We start from the raw sequence: 20,639 nt of genomic DNA, 5'->3' as shown, positions 1-20,639 counted from the left end.
GAGACATTGGAATGTTAATTACATTTGATGAAGGCCTGTGCTCACTGCAGAGCGAGTTATGAACCTGTGCCACTCACAGTGCTGTTCAAAATGGGAAATAAGGATGTCCCACCGAGAAATTACCTACTGAGCATATAACAACTGAGGAAATTTCTGACTGTACTCAATCATCAGCCAATCTACCAAAGAGAACTGGAGATGTCTTCAACTAAAACAATTCGGTCATTATTAACTCAAACTCATGTCACTGTAACACTAGAAATATTGTTATGTATGGCAAAAGCTAAGCAAATAATCTTGCAAAAAGTCTCCTTTTGAGTTCAACAGACAAAATTATTGCAAATGGGTCTGGAAAAACACAAGTGGGAGTAAATGGCAGAATTTTCATTTTTCTGTGACTTATTCCTTATGATTTAAAACAGAAATCAAAACACAAACAAAAGTGATTTGAAGTGCCTTTTATTTTGTTTCAGACACAGTCTATCACATAACCCAGAGCACAAAGGAAGAGAACAAGAACCTGCTCTCTTAAAGGGAACACACACTAGTTCCAATGAAACATATGCATAAAATGGATTCTTCCATCTTTGTGAAAGAGAGGTGATACTTATTTGTGCACTGAATTCATATTTGTTAATATAAAAATCTTTATGTATATTGACAGATTACACTGTACCATGCTGGGTTGAGTAATCCATCCTTTTTGATCTAGAGATCATCAATAGTGTTTCTTCATATCTTCTAATAATTTTAATCGATTTTGTTATTTCTTGATTGTACTGTACCAAGGAATAAACATTGACATCTTTCTATCAAGAGTAAAATAAAAAGTCATAAATTCATTCATTTATTTTTTAAAGAAAAATGAATCATTGTCATACGTCAAAGAATGAAAAAGAAAAAAAAAAATGCAATTAGTGCAAATGTAAATGCTTCAGAACATACATGGTTTTGCAGCTCAATGACAATTGAATAATTAGATCTAATATATCCTCTGAAGAGCAACTACTAATAATTTTAAATACAAGAATATTATATAAAGACAAACAATTACAGTCATTTTGTTTTTACCTTCTAACTTATTTTCACAGTCACATGTAAAAGGAAACAATGCATGTACAACATATTGTAAAATATGTGACAGACAACCATATGAAAGGATAGCTGCTTCATCTTTGATAATTTTTTTGGAATGTAACCCCATTCAAACCTACGTAAAAATAAAAAGTTTTAAATATTAAAAACCAGACAATAAATTTGAAAAGGATCGCATTAGCTGTGAGTTCACTTTTACAAATAATCTCAAATGCCCATTCATCAGACACCCCTAAACAGCTACTTAAAGATCACACATATAGTACATACATCAACAAAAACATCAAGTAAATTGTGTTTTTGTAGCACCCTGTCCCAAATGCCCAAATGTCTGTAAGGCCCAAAAAACCTTTACTGTATATTCCAGTAGAATGTTTTTTTGCACACAGAAACAATACATAATACATAAAACTTGAGACATAAAAAATTAATGTGGACAACATTTTCAATAGATTGCATTCTCTTTTTAAGTTAGTTATTGTTACAATTTTCTTCTCTTAACTATTAATTTGGGAGATTTTTTTTATTTTTTATTTTGATATTGCTTATCTTAGAAAGTGACCACAATTACCATATTCAGTCATGCACACATCAACTGACTGAGATTAGATATATAAATTTCTGGTGAGGGAATTACCAGATGAGTGTCACTGGAGGAAGCCGGCACTCCTCCAGAGAGTCAGGGCATGATGGCTGTGTTGAGTCATGATGAAGAAGAGGCTGGGAGGTAGAGCCAGAGAGTTTGGGGATGATAAAGGCAGACTTTAAGAGGATCTTCAATCTTCTTTTATAGTCAAGTTGAGAGTAAGACAACAAAGTGAGATGGAAGGAGAGAGAGAGAGTGAGCGGGGAAAGAATAGAGGCAGACAATCCAGGGCAAGCTGATCACAGCTTGTATGACATCAATCCAATCACCGTGCTTCTCCTATGGCTCACTGGACACAAAGCTGATTTTTTAGGCTAAGAGAAGGAACAAGAAAGGAAGTTCAGATGAATCTTTAAATGTCTGTACAAAACCTGACAATATATAATGTTGACTTTAATATTTATAACTTTAATTATGTTGTGTTCCTTAACATAGGAAGACATATAATATTGTACTAAACCAGTGGTCACCCCCCCAAAAATTATATATACACAAAACAGTTAGTTTTGGACAAGAGATGTTCTTTGAGCACTGATGGTCTGACAGCATCAGCACTCGAATGCTTCACTGTGTGTGTATATCACTCCACTTGTGTTCGTGCTGTTCTAAACTAAAGTGTAAGAATGCATTTGTGTTAGGAGTTACTGTCAATATTTTTGAAATTACATGTTAGCCAGCTGGTGGTGGCAAAAGATAATTTTTTTGTGTAATATGAGCCAGTTGGTGACGTAAAGTGAATCCATTAGTCATTGTTTACATAGAACAGCGCTCCGTGATTGCTCGTATTACCACTACATTACTTAAGCTAGGACATTGTTTTAAACAGCTTTAAATTAACAATTTCAGAATTAAGGCTCATCGCAGCTGAGAGACACAACAAACTGTTTGATTACAGAACTCGAGGCGCTTACCGAGTTTCCACATTGGATAGACTCTGTTTAAAATGGCGGAGGACATCACTGTTTCTATAGTGATCGATTCTTGCACGGCTACCAAGAAATAGGGAGAAATACCCCCGCTTGGTAGCTATTTTTCCATTGAGAAAGCTGACCTTCAGAACGCTGACAGCATCTCTGCTTGGGAGTGGCAACAGGTGATCGGACCTGTTGCCACAACAGGTCCGTCTCTATCTCTCTCTCTCTCTCTCACACACACACACACACACACACACACACACACACACACACACGCACACACACGCACACACACGCACATACACACACGTAGTGTTTCCATGTTTTATGGGGACTTTCCATAGACATAATGGTTTTTATACTGTACAAACTTTATATTCTATCCCCTAAACCTAACCCTACCCCTAAACCTAACCCTCACACAAAACTTTAGTATGATTTATAAGCTGTTTTCCTCATGGGGACCGACAAAATGTCCCCACAAGGTCAAACATTTCGGGTTTTACTATCCTTATGGGGACATTTGGTCCCCACAAAGTGATAAATACACGCTCTCACACACACACACACACACACACACACACACACACACACACACACACACACACACACACACACACACACACAGTTGTGTTTCCATGTTTTATGGGGACTTTCCATAGACATAATGGTTTTTATACTGTACAAACTTTATATTCTATCCCCTAAACCTAACCCTACCCCTAAACCTAACCCTCACAGAAAACATTCTGCAGTTTTACATTTTCAAAAAACATAATTTAGTATGATTTATAAGCTGTTTTCCTCATGGGGACCGACAAAATGTCCCCACAAGGTCAAAAAGTTCGGGTTTTACTATCCTTATGGGGACATTTGGTCCCCACAAAGTGATAAATACACGCTCACACACACACACACACACCCACACACACACACACACACACACACACACACACACACACACACAGACACGCACACACCCATCTATCCATCCTTATTTATCCAGTAACTTGTTAGTAACAGCACAAGCCGTGATACTATAACTTTTTGAATAACTAATGAAGGCTTGGACTCATTTTTTGTTTTGAACCAGGAACGGCAGATTCTGATCCATCACTTAAGAAAGTAGATCGTTGCTGATGTAGGGCCATATCACACTCTTGCTCATGTGATATTGCTTAAATTGAACAAAAGGGATTCAACATTTATGAGCATACAGTATAGTAATCGAAAACATAACCAGTCTGTTCCAAACGCTTCTAGACAGACAGTAGATGTATTTATTATTTAATTTTTTATTTGTTTTAATTGGATTTTAAATTTTCATCACACATCTGTATACACATTGAAATACACTGTAATCCCTTCCACATGTAATATTGTGGTGAATGTGTTTTTTACATGCTGCTCTGACTGATAGGGTCCTTATACAAATTTGCAAAAGCGCATTCTTACAGGGTGTCTTTTAACTACAGTAACAACAATATTAATAAAAATATGACATTATGTGAATGTTGCTCAAAGTCCTTCAGGTTGCACTTAAAGTGAATGAAAATAAATCAGAGGGAACATTGTTGTTACTAAGTGGTACTTGGGTGTTCTGATTTGATCAAGGGAGGTACTTGTGAAATATTTGAGAACCACTTTACCAAACGAAACCCTTAAAATCCCTCCTATCCAATACTGGCATCTCACCAGAAGGCTCAAGAAACAGCTTTCAAAACTCGGCTTTGGCACCTGGATTGGTTTGTGTTCTCTCCATTGACTATATAAAGAAGGTTAAAAGCTAGGCAAATGTCAAAAACATTGTAAATGTACATTGCACTCAATGCAAAATCACCTGTCCATTTCCCCCTTGAAATGACAGGACTGGGAAAATCTGTGAAAAATTACCCTTGAAGAAAAGATGATAAGTGTGTGTAATGGAAAAACATAAGGGTGTTATGTCATTACACATTACCATAATACTAACTTTAATGCTCTACACTGATGCATCAAGAGACAATATATGTGGATATATTGCAGTAAAAGATGTGGGGAAATTTATGCTTGAGGCCTAGAATTGTCCAAGCCTGATCTTATACCAGGTTAAATTTTCCTTCAAAATAATTTCTATATCCAGCTAAACATTGATTAACATATCATGAATTATTTACAGTGAGATATTTGTAAGTGTCTTTTCACCTCTCCTCAGGAACAGTGAACCAATGGAAAATCTTTGTCTTTAACAGCTATAAAAATGGTGGAATCAGGCCGAAGACTTGAGTTTGCAGATTCAGCAATCAGATATGAAGCTATTACATTTTGTCATCTAGTACCAGTAGTGGTACTAGATGTCCAGCACAGTATGTGCACATCTGGCTAGTTTCATGTGGCTTATGTTGAGACAATATGATGCTGTTCTGTATTTTCTTTACAACTGCATTGTCTGTATAAAATATCCACAGTTAAAAGACCATATTCAGGTTGTAAATCTGAAGGACAGATGAGAAAATGAAGACCAAATAGCATTCCAAGAAATTACAAATAAACAAATGCAGTAAATTGGAAAGGAGTACAAAAATGATTGGATGTCCTGTGCAAGTGGGCATTATTGCTTCAAACCACTAAAAGGTTGTCATTCAAAACTTTCCACACAAACAAGAAAGGGACTTCATTAGCAGCACCAGCAAACCATAATGAATAGCTTTGCAGAACAGCGCCTATAGGTGTAGGAGCTGAAATAGAAATCATTAAGGGCCATTCTCACCTAACAGTTTTCTGCATCCACCTTTCTGCGCTTTGTAATTTTGCTAGAACGACATCTTTGACTGTTGGATTGGATAGGAGCGTGTTTTTTAGACACCATTTCAAGTTAAACCTAGAATGCAAATGTGGGTCAAAAATGTTATAGCCGTCTATTCCTTGTGAATAATTTTTACACGAAATGGTCTTTTGAACTGCCACTTCAGGGATTCTTCACTGAATGCATCTTTGACCAGGTGAAATGACTTTAACATAGTTGAATATTTTTGAAAAAGAGAATTTGTATCACTCCAAGAATGCATATGTGGGTCCTATATGACCCATATATGTTTACTATTGTGTTCAATGCATTTAACACTGATTATTTTTCTTGCAAATATGAATTGTTTTCAGTTTCTATTTGTTATTAAATATACTGTGTGTTAATTCCATGTTCATGTTCATATTTATCTGTAGTATGCAAGTATAGCAAGTTGTCATTCAGCTAATACTTTTATACAAATAGCATGACATTATACCTATTACAGGGACAGTCCTCATGGAGCAACCTGAGGTTAGATGCCTAGTTCACAGCAAGGGCACAATGGCCATAGCTCCTGGACCAGTTTTTAATGTGTTTGAACCTGCTGCTTTGCTTTATTCAGTACACCTCACCATTCCAAACAACAAATATGGCTACATAGAGTAATATAGAAAATGCAATACACAGCAATATAAAGTACATAAGATCATCATTGTACAAGTTTATACTAATGTTTTGGGTTCTGTTTTGTTATCCTAGTACATTGTACTTTATACTGTCTGTGTCTGTGTAGGTAGGGACATATTTTACCACCAAACATGCCAGTATTCGCCTACTGTATTTGAACCATTTAAAAATGTAATACAATTATTACTAGTTACTGTAATTTGTCTTGGAAATAAGTAGTTTTAAGCATAAGAATAAGAATCTAGAGTTCACCTTGCCTTAGGCTTTTTTGACCCACATGTGCATTCTAGGGTTAGTAACTTCCAACTTAAAAAAAAATAATAATCTGAGACACCTTATCTTGAGATCTTGAGACACCTGCTTTCTGTTCTATTTGTTGCCCTTAATCAAGCTTTTTTAAGTGCAATAACACGTTTAGTATTCATTAAACAAAATTAAGCATGTGAAACCATGTGTTCCAAAGAGACAGCTTATGAGATGGAATATAGGAAAACAATTGAGATCAGATGAGACCAAGATTGATGAGGCCGGGGACTTTAAAAGGTATGTGGGCCCAAATCCAAATCCATTCCAACACTTTTAAAAACACCAGTAAGGTATTGTGTTTGTGGCACCATGCAGTCAGACTGCTTTTCATCAGCAGGGACTAGGCGTTTTGTGAAATCAGGTGGAGGAATTGATGGTGCAAAATACAGCAAGAAAATTTACTAAAAACTGAGGCTTGCAACAAAGTCTCAAACGACAAGGCCACATTGGAGGGGCAATAACCTGCAAAATTCCCTGATGTCAATCAAACTGATAATCTGTAGAGTACATCCAATTTACTTAAATATGTCTAATTAAACTGAACAACCTATTTCAAATCTTCCTACAATGACTCTGTGATACTTAATGCTTTTTTCAAATGTTCATGTACCCTGAAATCAACCCCATACTTCAAAATTACTTACAAGCATAACCCCTCATCAGACATTTTTGGATCAATTTGAACGTGTACAAATATCCATATGGCACAGTATTTGCCCCATGGGTTTTGGTCCATGTTTAAATAAACAATCAAGAACACGATTTGAATGTTGCATTTTTGGTTCTGTTTAGTGTTGGGGTTTGGGAGTAGGGTTAATAAAATATTCCTCTTGACTGTATTACGTCATCTACAACAAAAAATACAACAAACCTTTGGCGCTACCCTGTGGACATTTCACCTCAACAATACTAACAGCTTGGACCACTGGGTGCAATGGTTTGAATCTTGATGAGCACAGATTTCTGCAACTTAACTTTTGTCCTGCTGTCGCCGACTTCACAGTGTCATGAATAATTTTAGTTTCAGTTCTTTGAAATAAAAATATCAGAGAACAAACAACTAAATGTCGGGTGTATAATTTGGTAACATGAGAAAACGCTGCCTATTCTCTCTCTATGTTTCTCCTCATAGAGTGTTAGATGCGGCTGGGTCCATCTAGCTATAACACGCATCAGGGAAGGTGTTCTTTTCCAGTCCTATTCTTTCAGGAGGAAAAGACCCCGCGGAGACCACATCCTGCCCAGGCTGGGGATGTGAATATGTGGCAAATACGTCACATGGGACTGTTACGCCATACATGGAAGTGGCGCGGTGTAGGTCCTGCCAAATGAGGGAGGAGCTCTACAAACACGGTGACTGGGGCAGTGGGGAATGCCCAAGGGAGACGTGGGTCCGCCTGACAGGGGGACCCTCTGACAGGGGGAGCGTACAGCGGAAAATACATCACAGGGGGTTACCGTGATAACCAGCACCTATGCAGCACCTATTAAATTCGCTAGTATAAGCGGGATACCTGGTTAGTTGTCTCATGTTACTGAGTTCTACATGCTCAGACCTGACAAAACACGGAAAGTAACCGACTCCATCTGGAGATTGTAGAATCTCGCAAAGGTATTGGGTGTTGCCCAGCCCACTGCTCTGCAGATGTATGCTAAGGAGGTGCTGTTGTACTCCTTGTAGAGTGTGCTCGATCCCGCAAGGGGGTGGGCAAGGCCTGGGTCCGATAGGCCAATGCGATGGTGTCAACTACCCAGTGGGCGAGCCTCTGTTTGGAGACAGCGTTCCCTTTTCGCTGTCCGCCAAAGCAAACAAAGAGCTGCTGAGAGAGTCTAAGGCTCTGTGTGCGGTCAAAATAGGTACACAAAGCACGTACTGGACACAGCAACGATAAGTCTGGTTCTGCCTCCTCCTGGGGCAGCTTGCTTGCAGGTTCACTACCTGGTCCCTGAAAAGGATCGTAGTCTTAGGATGACATGAGCATCTGCCGGACCGAACTCTAAGCAAGTGTCACTAACAGAGAACACTTGCAGGTCTCCAACCCTCTTGATGGAAGCGAGCGCAATCAGCAGGGCCGTCTTCTGGGAGAGGGCACTTAGCTCAACTGACCATAGTGGCTTGAAGGGGGCACTCTGAAGGCCCGCAAGGACCACGGAGAGATCCCATGAGGGGAACATGTATGGCCTGGGAGGATTCAACCTCCGGGTGCCTCTTTGAAACCTCATAATCCAGTCATGCTTTCCTAGGGACTTCCCGTCCACGGTGTTGTGGTGGGCCGTGATAGCGACTACATACACCTTTAAGGGGGACAGCCGCCCCCAGATTTTACTGCAGGAATGAGAGCTAACCCAACTGCGCACCTCTGTGGGACTTTAGATCGGGAAGAACATCAATTTGCGAACATACGCTACTTTAGGGCATAAAGCTGCCTGGTAGAGGGAGCTCTGGCTTGGTTGATCGTGTCTACAACAGCTGGTGGTAGACCACTTATATCTTCCGCATCCTGTCCAAGGGCCAGATGTGGAGGTTCCAGAGGTCTGGGGGCAGATGCCAGAGGGTGCCCTGTCCCTGAGAAAGAAGATCTTTCCTCAAGGGAATTTGCCAGGGAGGTGCTGTCGTGAGGAGCATGAGGTCTGAGAGCCAAGTCTGAGTGGGCCAGTAGGGCGCCACTAGAGTGACATGTTCCTTGTCCTCCCTGACCTTGCAGAGCACCTGTGCAAATAGGATCACTGGGGGAAATGCGTACTTGTGCAGCCCCCGGGGCCAGCTGTGTGCCAGTGCATCTGTTCCGAAAGGAGCCTCCGACTTGAGGGAGAACCAGAGCACACAATGGGAGTTCTCTTGGGAAGCAAACAGGACTACATGCACTCTGTCATAACGGTCCCAGATCAGCTGAACCACCTGGGGGTGGAGCCTCCACTCTCCACTGTGCGAAGCCTGTTGCGACAGCGTGTCCACTGCCGTGTTGATGCTGCCCCCGGGCATATGAGTGGCGTGCAGCAACCTTAGTCGGTGCTGACTCCAAAGGAGGAGATGGCGGACGAGTCGTGACATGTGACGAGAGTGCATGCCGCCTTGGCGAATTATGTACGCTACCGTCACGGTGCTGTCTGAAGGGATCAAGACATGCTTACATCGGATCATTGGGAGAAACCTCCGCAGGGCAAGAAGTACAGCCAGCAACTGTAGGCAGGTGATGTGCCAAAGTAACCGCAGGCCTGACCAACCCTGTTTGGAGGTATCTGTGGTCACGACGATGCATCTGACACCTGCTGTAGGGGGACTCCTGTCCGCAGGAAACAGAGGTCTGTCCAAGGGTTGAATAATTGAGGGGGGTGAAGACCACAGCATATGTGCCGTGGTACCATGCCCATCTTGTGACTCGAGCCTGAAGCCAGTGCTGAAGTGGTGTCATATGAATCAACCCTAGTGGTGCGACCGCGGCTGAGGATGCCATATGCCCCAGGAGCCTCTGGAACTGTTTTAGAGGGACCGCAGTGCATATTTTGAATGATGAAAGGCAATTCAGCATTGACTGCGCATGCTCGTTTGTGAGGTACGCTATCATTGGGACTGAGTCTAACTCCATGCCGAGAAAAGAGATGCTCTGAACCGGGGAGAGCTTGCAATTTTCCCAGTTAACCTGAAGTCCTAAACGGCTGAGGTGTCTGAGCACCTGGTCCCTGTAAGCGCATAGTGCCTCATGAGAGTGAGCTAAGATCAGCCAGTTATCTACGTAGTTGAGTATGCGGATGCCCACTTCCCTTAGCGGGGCAAGGGCGGCCTCAGCGACCTCCGTGAAGAAGCGAGGGGACAGGGACAGGCCGAAGGGGAGGACCTTGCGAACTGAGCCTGGCGAACTGATTCCCATAGCCGAGTCGGATGGTCCTGGTCAGCCAGTACAACAGGTTGGAAAGCATAAACCACGCATGAGAACGGCGTTTGTGACACCAGCTAGGTGAGTTAAGGAGTGAGGAGGCTGCTCTTTGGGTACCACAGCCCAGTCGGAGTGTGGGAAAAGGTTTCCCTGCCGGATGGAGTGGTCTAGAGGCCAACTACGTAGAGGCCATCTCGCTCCCTGAGTTGACTGTCTCAGAAATGCCTGGGAGCCCTTTGGGATCCACAAAGGGGTTTGTGAGACAGGGGGCGTCGGCTTCCTGCGGGGAGCTCTACTCTTGGGCCGAGAGCTGGGACCGGGTTGGGGTGGAGCTGCCTGAGCTTTCGCAGCCACAGGGGGACACCCTCGGCAAACAGATGGAGTAAGTGCTCGAGCGACGAGGAGGCATGATGTGTTGAATGGTCTCTGTGAAGTCCTCTATGGCATCGCCGAATTGGCTGATCTGGGAGCTTTGTCAGTATCCCACATCTCAACCAGGTCCAGCCACAGTTGTCATTCTTGGACAACGAGGGTGGCCATCGCCTGTCCGAGTGCCTGCGAGGCGACCTTCATGGCCCGGAGGGCGAGGTCATTTGTTGAGCGCAGTTCCTGCAGCATATCAGGATCAGGACTACCCAAGTGCAGTTCTTTGGACTACCCAAGTGCCTTGGCCTGGTGTGTTTGAAGGAGGGCCGTGGCATGAAGAGTGTAAAGGGCCCTTCCGGTGGCGCTGTAGGCTTTGGACACCAGGGGTTACATCGTCCTACAGGTCTCAGAGGGGAGTACTGAGCGATCCCGCCAGGTTGCCACGTTTTGCGGGCGCAGGCACACCGCAACCACTTTGTCCACTTGGGGGACCTCCGTGTACCCGTGGACCGCCCGTTGTCAAGGGCAGTGAGAGCGGACGAGCGAGGAGGTCGTTTCAGGCAATAAAGGTGCCCTATGTCTTCGTCAGCTCGTCATGCACTTCTGGGAAGAAAGGTACCGTGGGGGTGGGGGGTGGGTGTTCCGGCCGGCCCAGCCCAACGCTCTCAGCGGCCCGGGCAAGCATGCCAGACATCTGCGTGTCGGTCTCAGAGTGGGCAAGCAGACCCGAAGGTGGCAGCCCAGTCGAGTCCTCATCGTCAGACGCCGCAATGTTCTCCGATGCAGCGCCGATATTCTCATCCAGCTCAGGGGGTCTGAAGGAGACATCAGACTAGCTGTGCGGTGAGCCGGTCTTACATCGAGCCTGGACGGAAGCAAACGAGCGTGCAGTGGGGGCGGGTGAACCATTAAGGAAGGAAAGCCATGCCCACAACGTTGCCATGGTCATGCTCTCGCAATGAGAACATGAACCATTCATAAATGCTGCCTCGCAGTGTGATTGCAGCCCATGCACGTGAGGCAGCATATATGACCATCAAAAGCAGACAGCTATCTACCGCATCAAGGAACTACACAAAGGCAGAAAGGCATCTTGAAAAAGACACGTCTTTCAAAAGACGTTCAACGCCAATGTGTTTACTCTTTTAGAGTAAATAAACACTTTTAGAGGTCTATTTGCTCTTTTAGGAAAAGCTGTTGAAGTGCCCAGGGGCGTGGACTGCACTGGCGTGCAGAGAAGGGAGAAAGACACTGGTAATGCGCCATAGGATCCAACAGCAATGCTCTTAGAGGTGAGAGGAACAGTAGTGAATGTCGCACCTCAATGAACACACAACCGCTCGGACTGAACAGATGCACGATCCCTGCCTTTTATACCCATATGTCTGGGGGCGGGACATGCAAATTCTGTTCACCAATTTGGCATTGGTCTTTTCTCATATTCAGAGGTATACGAGGCTCTCGAAAGAAGCCCCTTGTGTCACTACAATCGACACAATGTCGAGTGAGTGACAGAAGGGGAACTAATGAAGGGTCTGATTACTTTTGAAGGGCACTGTTTGTAATAAGTAACGAGAAACTATATACTAATGCAGGTACATGCAACAGGTAAATGCAATTGTTCAAGACATTTTAACATGGCTTATTATGTTGAATTAAGCACCCAATTAGAGTAATGCTAAAACTGATTGTATGGGGCAATAACAGCACCAGTGAGAGAGCACTGCAGAGTTTTAATTACAACTTTAATCTTTGTCGCTCCAGTATTGTTACAGACATAAGCCAAAGATACACAAAAAGCCTTGTGAAAACAACACTTCATGTGACATTTTGAAGGACTCTGTTGAGGTTCAGGTCACTTGATACAGTGAAAGGGAGAAGACTGTTTATCTTTGCCTTAGCAGAGAAATACTCCAGATGCCTCTTCAAAAGGCAATTTGCATTTCAGCCCTCACCACTAAAACCATCCTTCATTTAAAAATGTCAGACCTCAAAGGGTTGTACACATAAATTGTGTTGCACACATTCTCCAGAAAAAGAGTCCAGTAAAAGCTAGGTAGACCCCCCCTCCAACTCCACCCCCAGCCCTCCAATAAAAATCCACTTGTCTTCTCTTTGTCCAGCATCAAGTCTAAAGTAAATGAACATTACTCCTTGTAAATCAAGGCTCTCTCTCTTTGACCATACTTTCTGTGGCTAACTGCTTTACAATTACTACTTATTTTGACCATAACTTATTGGATTTTATAGTGCTATAACTTCTGTTATGCATTTACATAAATATTTTGTTGGTTATTCCTTTAAAAATAAATAAATAAATAATAAATAAATAAATATATATATATATATAGATATTAGAAAATGGTTACTATTAGGATAACTGTTTTAGCATTGATTAACCATGATAGCATATACATTCATCCTCTCTGAATCTATTTTACTAACAGTTTATTATACATTTTAAATTTAGTATTTATTTAGTTTTCATAACTATTACTGTCTAGGATGTGACATTTCGGACCATAAATCTAAAAATGCAATGTGATAAAGCAATATGCTCTGGAGAGTTATAGTGATTACTGTATTATTCTACATGAGCCATTTTAATTCACAACCAAGTAAAAACACTGGATGGGTAATGGCCTGAGTGGATGTTGATTTTCTATTCAATTAAAAAAGCAAGACCAATCTTTTATTTTATTTTATTAGGTTTAATCAGGTTTAGCAGTTTTAACTGTGGCCAAAAACATGCCAGCAAAACTTGGAATTACATTAATGATGAGTTTTGATTTCATACAAATTATAAATGTTGTCTACATCTGATTGTTTGCACTTTGCCATTTTTTCTGTTTTGAGATGTATTCTACTGCTTCAAGATGTTTATGAATGTTAAACAAAAAGACAAGTTAGAAAAACATTTGGATGGCTTCCTACTTCATATTAGTAGGAAGTCTTTAAAGCAAGGTCAAGCTTACTAACTGAAGTTCATTTGGCAGAAAAAGACACTTCCATCATAAGGTTTTCATACAAAGATTGAACTCTTTCCCTTTCCACCTACAATAGCTAAAAAACATGCCATCCACAGTTAATAATTATAAATGTATCACTTTCCAAATTAAGCAAAACGAAGAAGCCTGCTACATTTTACATAATAATTTTCACAGCTTTAGGTCCCACATTCATGCTAAATTGCTGTTGGCAAACCAACATTGATCTCCATCCACCTTCTCCTCCTACATTCCCTCCATTCCTTCTATGCTGTTATGGTGTTACAGCTGTGCAGTGTTATATGCAGACTTCCTTACTTAAGTTCACATATGGAAGACAAACATAACCTGACATATCCAACAATTGAGACCCCATTCCGAACAAATAAATGTAGCGATGCTATTTTTTTTTTTTAGCTTTGCCAAGTAATTACATAGTCATCATTCATCCTCATGTTGTTCCAAACCTGTAAGACTTTCTTCCTCGCAATACAAAAGGAGATGTTTGGCAGAATGTTAGGCTCAATAAGTGATGTGCAATAACATTGCTATAAATAGTGAATCGATTAGCTTAACTACATATCTCAGTAGCAAGGTTGTCACTTTGCTAGTATTTAAATCAAGTAGCTTTTCAGATTATTACTGATTAGCTAGCAGCGAAGCATTGACAAAATCTACACATCTACATCATGCCGTGCACCCGTTTACTGTCGGCACTTTTGAATCAGAAATAAATCACTTATTTGAGTCAGTTCTTTATATTGAATTGGCCACACGTGACAGCAAAGCATTCTATCAATTTGCGGATTCAATCAGAATAATCACAAGGAATTTGGCCTCTGATCAAAAGACTCCAGTACATACAGAAATACATCTAGACACTGAATTACAGAATAAGATGAGTAGTTTATTTATATAGAGTTGTTAGAGGAATGTGAAAAGGAAATTTTGTTCAAATGTATATGGGCTTGTAGATGTAGTAGTATAAATATGAAAATAAAATGTAAAAATAGTGATTTTGCATATTAAACTCATGAGTTGTATAGGTAGCATATTGGGCGATATGGCCAAAATTGTTATCACGATAAGCTTTTTCATATAGTTCGATATCGATATTACGATATACATTTACACATTGCACTTTCTTTTATTTTTATTCAAAGTTGATGGAAGAAAAGAAGAAAAAATAAACTCTAAACAGTCAAAATAGTCTCTACAAAACTGCACAGGGGGTCCAGAGACAGCCACAGCAGTGGGGTCTGCAGGATCTTTTACCAATTTTACCGTCTTTTACAGTTTATCAATTGAAAATGACTGTTAAAAGATCATCTGTTAGTTCTGTGACAGCAGTCCAGTATTTGTTGGATATTTTTTACATTAAAATGAAATATTTTTTAAATTTCTTTAGATTCAGATACCAAGTATGGGGCATAGATGTCCTTGTGACTGTGGAATGATGCTGAATGTGGGTTCGGGGGTGTCCCGAGAGAAAATTTAGAAAACGTTTTTTATTTTAAAACATATTTTCATTAAAGTGAGAGACTAGTCTACCAACTAGTAATTTTAGTCTTTCCTTATCCATTCCAGACATCTAATTCATTTTCACAAAATTAGAACAGATATCGATTTGTTTATTATTAAAGGCTCGTAACATGCTGATTAATAAAGATACATTTAGAAGGGAAAAACGTTATGGTCTAAAAGGTGCTTTGAAACAACGTTAACTCATGCGGCGCTTCATGTCTACACACATGCAGGAAAAAGAGGCAACGTGTGCAGAGCGGGGCAGGGCAGAAATTATGCATGTTTGTTGCTAGATAACAATATTCAAGATTACAGCGCAGAAAGATCAGAGCTGTTGTCCACATCACTGTTGCTCTGTCACGCTCTTCACTAGAGACGGTGAGAGGGTGCAACCGTTGTCATGAAGTCTTGCGGTGTGGATGGAATCAATCCGGTGTCCGACGTAACCTAATTGTTAGCAAGGCAGCTAGCATAAGCAAGTTCATCCAGTCTGACCCTACGTTACCACTGGCGCTTTGTGAGCGAAGCTGAGAGCATTTTCAATTAATTCCTCTGAAAGCTGAGCATCATGCTCGCAAGGTGGATAGTAGGATTGGCAGCGGTGCGGAGCAAGCTCTCTCCTAGCACTGTGAGCGCCTTTGAGCAGATTTTTGTCCGCCCCAGTGGAAACGCAGCCTGAGAAAGCCAAACCGCTTGTGTTTTAGCGGCACGCAGTAAATATCGAAAATTCTTCAAAAGCTTATCGTGGCTTTTCTTTATCGTGATATATATATATATCTATACCGTTTTATTGCCCAGCCCTAGTAGCATATATTTTTATTTTTTTACAAGCACATACATTATATATTGCACCATACTGGATACTTGTGTACTGTATTGCAATATACTATGCTTTACCATGGCTTTGATAAACATAATGTAATAAGTCTATTAGATGCTTTGTCTATGGGAGTATGCTCCATGCATCTGGTTGGGAAAAATATGAAGTAGCTTAAATGTAGCAAGCTACTTTTAGCTTGCTACAAAACTTGCTAATTTCTCTGAAGTGTAGCTTTCAGCTCAGCTTTACAAATTTTTCTGTTGAGCAGTTGGTAGCTTAACAAGTAGCTTGTTCAACACAGGGCTCAGTCACCATTAACTTCATTGTATGGTGAAAATAAAGATACAGTGAAAGTTAATGGTGAATGTGACTAATATTCTTACTTTTGCTTTCAACAGAAAAAGTTAAATGAGTGTGGAACAACATGAAAGTGAGTAAATTACATATTTATTTATTTATTTTAGGTTGACTATCCCTTTAAATGACACAAAAATAAGATGTGGTCATGGGTATTTTTAAAACTTCCCAGGTGACGTTGTACATTTGATTCAGAGACTCTCTCACATTTCAAGACTTATACAGGGTCATTCATGTGTGATTTCAATTACAAAGACCTCTCTATGAGCAGGACTCAGTCACCAGAAGCCTGAAAGTGAGTTGGCTGCTTTAGTAGTGAGTCACTCTTCTCCTGAGGCAATGCTTAAACAGGCCACCCTGTTATGCTTTCGAGAGGGTGGGTGTTTCTGAAGTGAGACATCAAACAGCCATGGCATGATATTCTGCAATTGTAACTGGGATGTAAAGTGGAGGGAGCACTTCAGACATAACATTTGCATTAAAGCTGTAGGATTATGTATGATAAGTAGCACTCTCCACATAAAAGGTCCTCAGAATGGAACTGCCCTGACCTGGATTGTTAGTGATACTCTTAATATTTTTATATTTTAAAGAGCATAATGATATTGTGACTTAGGTCTCATGCACTAACAAAGCATTTGCACAAAAAAGCTGTGTGCAAAAATCATCATTCATCAGTAAGTTTGAAAAATTATTTCTAAATTATTTAACTTTTGAATAACATTTAGAACCAACTTAAACCACACCTATGCAAAACTACTCATGTTTGAACATGATAAGCTGAAATGGAATATGTTAAATGGATAGTTCACCAAAAAAGATTCAAATCCTTTCTCATGATTTACTCACTCTCATGTCATCCCAGATGTGCATGACTTTGTTTCTTCTGCAGAACACAAATTAAGATTTTTATTTGCATTCCATCATCTTTTATGTCGACACACCTCTTTTAATATCGCAACTTGCGTATCATCTAGGATTCCAAGTTTCCCATTTGTTAGTATGACTTCACTTGGTCATTCATGTGCTCGGAACTCATAATTACAATATTTCCAACTCCCTTTGAAGGGTGCAAAGAACCAATTTAGATAAGTACATATTCATGTGCATACACATCTGTTGTGAAAATTTAGAAATTTTGCGTGATAAGAGTTTCCGCCATATAACATAATAAAAAGATCAATTGTATGCAATTAATAGTGAATGAGACCAATCGTGAAACTGAAACACTCTTTCGCCTATAATAAGAAACAACACACACCCATCCACCTCTGTCTCTCGTCTTCCAGTATATGAGGATATGATTTTATGCTGTAACACAGAATGAATCTTCATCTTACCACATCACATTAAGAAGCAAAAAGCAAAAAAATAAAAAATTAAGACTGTCCCTGGCAATTTGTTTGGACTTTAACAGAATCAATACTTCATGTTTTATTGCTGCTTGAAGTGTAGACATGTTTATTTTACGCTGAAAAATCAAGATTAACCTAGGGAGCTTACTTCTTTGAGAGACAAACAAATCAGTCAAGATGGTGTTCTGAAAATGAGGCAAGTGAGATTGAAGGCAAATAGCTTGTTGTATAAAGGATGAGGCTGGAATCAAAGAGCTGTCAGGTGGCTGAGCTGAGAGATATCCTCCAGACTGTAGGCTTGCTTGGCTTGAGAATTGTATTGGGAATCAGATGACGGACAGGAGAGGGACCAGGATGAAAGGATTTCATTACAAGCAGGGTTAAAGTGAGGTTGGGGGAGAGGATGACTGAACGGTCATGGGGGACGTTGATGGGAAGTTCGTAAGGCAGAAATCTTATTGTATACCATCCAGTTTAATGTACTGAGTCTCTCCTTTAATCATTTCAGCAGAAAAACAACAGAAACAGAGGATAAAAAAAATTCCATTTTATAGGCATTTGCAGTGGCATTTTGTGACAGCTGGTATATTGACATTTGTAACTAGGATGCATGTAATTTGGGGTGTTTTTATTAAATCTAGATTATATGTAAAGGAAACTATACTAAATAGACCATCCAACCAGGCAAACAAAACAAAGGGTAATCCAAAAAGCAGTAAATCCAGAAAAACAGGAATGGTCATAACATGAATCAAAAAACAATGGCAATGTAAAAATACTTGATAAGGCACGGTAAACTGGCAATACTTTGGAACTGCATCGCTATATATACATGTGTTAAACAGGAAATGAGCAGTGAAGAATGGCTGAAGATCAGTATTCAGGAGAGGGCTTGGTAGGATAGGTAACAACCTCCGTCCACCGCTGGCACAGTAGATGGTTCTCCTGACCAAGGGAACATCGGGGTTTGGTAGCCCAGCACACATTGGAAGGGGGTTAGCCCCATAGCGTTATGAGTGAGGGAATTCTGTGCGTATTCAGCACAGGGCAAGAAGTCGCTCCACTTTTCCTGTTCATGGCTACAGTTGAACCTCGATCAGACACAATGTCTTCTGATAATCCATAGACTCGGAATACTTGGTGGAATAGAGCATTATCAGTTTCCATAGCCATGGGTAAATCCCTGAGAGGGACAAGTCTATGTGATTTTGAAAATCGTTCGATAATTACTAGTATGGTGGCATTTCCGTTGGAGTTTGGCATGTTGGTGACGAAATCGATGGATCTTAGATTGTGCACACACTTGACAAAACTTAATTTAGTAGCAACACAAATTACAGATGGCCACCAGAAGGAATTATGTACAAGAGTGATTGTTATTTGGATGCAAGGGTGTTTTGTGCTCAATGAAGTGTGGACTCATTGGATAGTTCTCAGACGTGGCGCTTGTGTTACAAAGTGCTTGGTTGAGGGGCAGTCAGGTGGTGACAGTTCATGCTGTTGTGCTTGATGTATTTCTTCCATGATACACCAACTAATCGGTGCAATGATGAAAGATGGTGGTAGGATTGATCCAGGATGAGGTTGGATGTGGGGTGGATCATGCCTGCGTGAAAGTGCATCTGCTTTGCTATTCTTTCTGCCAGGGTGGTAAGTGACGGTAAAATTTAACCTGGTGAAGAAAAATGACCATAGGGCTTGAATTTAACTTGTTGGGTTTTAGTTTCTGATGAAGCGGCGGTGGAAATTTGCAAAGCCCAGAAATCACTTTAGTTCTTTGATCGTGGAAGGTCGAGGCCATTCGTTAACTGCTGTTATTTTAGAGACATCCAGTTCTACACCTTGGTGACTGATATTGTAACATAGGAACGTGGTATGGGAGATATGAAACTCAAATTTTTCTGCCTTGACAAATAGCTGGTGATCCTGGAGACATGATAGGACTGTCCTGACATGCTGGATATGTTGTTCTTTGTTTTAAGAGTAGATGAGGATGTCGTCAATGTAAGCAACCACACACTGATTCAGTAGGTTTCTGAAAATCTCATTGACAAAAGAATGGAAAACAGAGGGGGCTTTAGCAAGTCCTTACGGCATGACCAGATATTCATAGTGCCCCCTGGTGGTGATGAATGCAGTTTTCCACTCATCTCCTCTGATTTTGATGAGGTTATAAGCACTTCTTAGATCGAGCTTAGTATAAATCTTAGCCTCACTGAGTTGTTCAAGGGCTGAGGGGATAAGTGGCAGTGGGTAATGGCATTTCAAGGTGACAGAGTTCAGGCCTCGATAGTCGATACATGGACGTAGACCTCCATCCTTTTTCTCTACTAAGAAAAAACCTGCAGTTGCTGGAGTGGTGGAGAGAAGGATATAACCGGAGACAAGGGCTTCCTCGATTTTTCACAAGTTTCCATAGCTGGGGACTCGAACTTGACAATGGATAAGCTTCTCGGTGGAGCTGTATTAGACAGAAGTTCAATGGATTGGGAGGAGGAAGTTGAGTAGCTTTGACTTTACTAAACTTAATAAAATTCAGCATACTCCTTTGGAATCATGGTTACTGTTTGGAATTCAGGGCTTTCAATGTTGGTCAAGTCAAGTCGAGTCAAGTGGTTTTTATTGTCGTTTTAACCATATACAGTTAGTACAGTACACCGCAAAACGAGACAACGTTCCTCCAGGACTATGGTGCTACATAAAACAACATAGGACAAACCCAGAACCACATGAGACTACACAGACTAAATAACATACCTATATAAAGTGCACGTGCAAACATGTGCAAAAAGTACGGGACAGTACAATAAATGACTAACAATGAACAGGACAATAGACACAGTAAAGGACAGTGCAGCGCCAACAAGTACACAGTAGTGCAAAAAAATGACAGTTTCTAAAAATGACAGTCTCTTCAAGAGGGTGAAGAGTTTGTGTGAG

At 40.8% G+C, this 20,639-nt stretch overlaps 1 protein-coding gene across 3 annotated transcripts in view; it reads right to left on the bottom strand.

Annotated features, from left to right (window-relative positions):
• Positions 1-462: 462 nt before the first annotated feature.
• LOC127636199 (zinc finger matrin-type protein 4-like) overlaps positions 463-20,639 on the bottom strand; it is a 151,033-nt gene continuing 130,856 nt past the window's right edge. For all 3 annotated transcript variants that reach the window (XM_052116645.1, XM_052116654.1, XM_052116637.1), the window contains one exon: positions 463-2,055. In XM_052116645.1, coding sequence (XP_051972605.1) covers positions 2,028-2,055 — 28 coding nt within the window. In that variant the 3' untranslated portion in view covers positions 463-2,027. The remainder of the gene's footprint in view (positions 2,056-20,639) is intronic.

The sequence above is a fragment of the Xyrauchen texanus genome, chromosome 4 (genome assembly GCF_025860055.1).
Source record: "Xyrauchen texanus isolate HMW12.3.18 chromosome 4, RBS_HiC_50CHRs, whole genome shotgun sequence".
NCBI classification, from domain to species: Eukaryota; Metazoa; Chordata; class Actinopteri; order Cypriniformes; family Catostomidae; genus Xyrauchen; species Xyrauchen texanus.
Note: the sequence above shows the minus strand (reverse complement) of the source record. Positions and strands in the feature narration are given on the sequence as shown.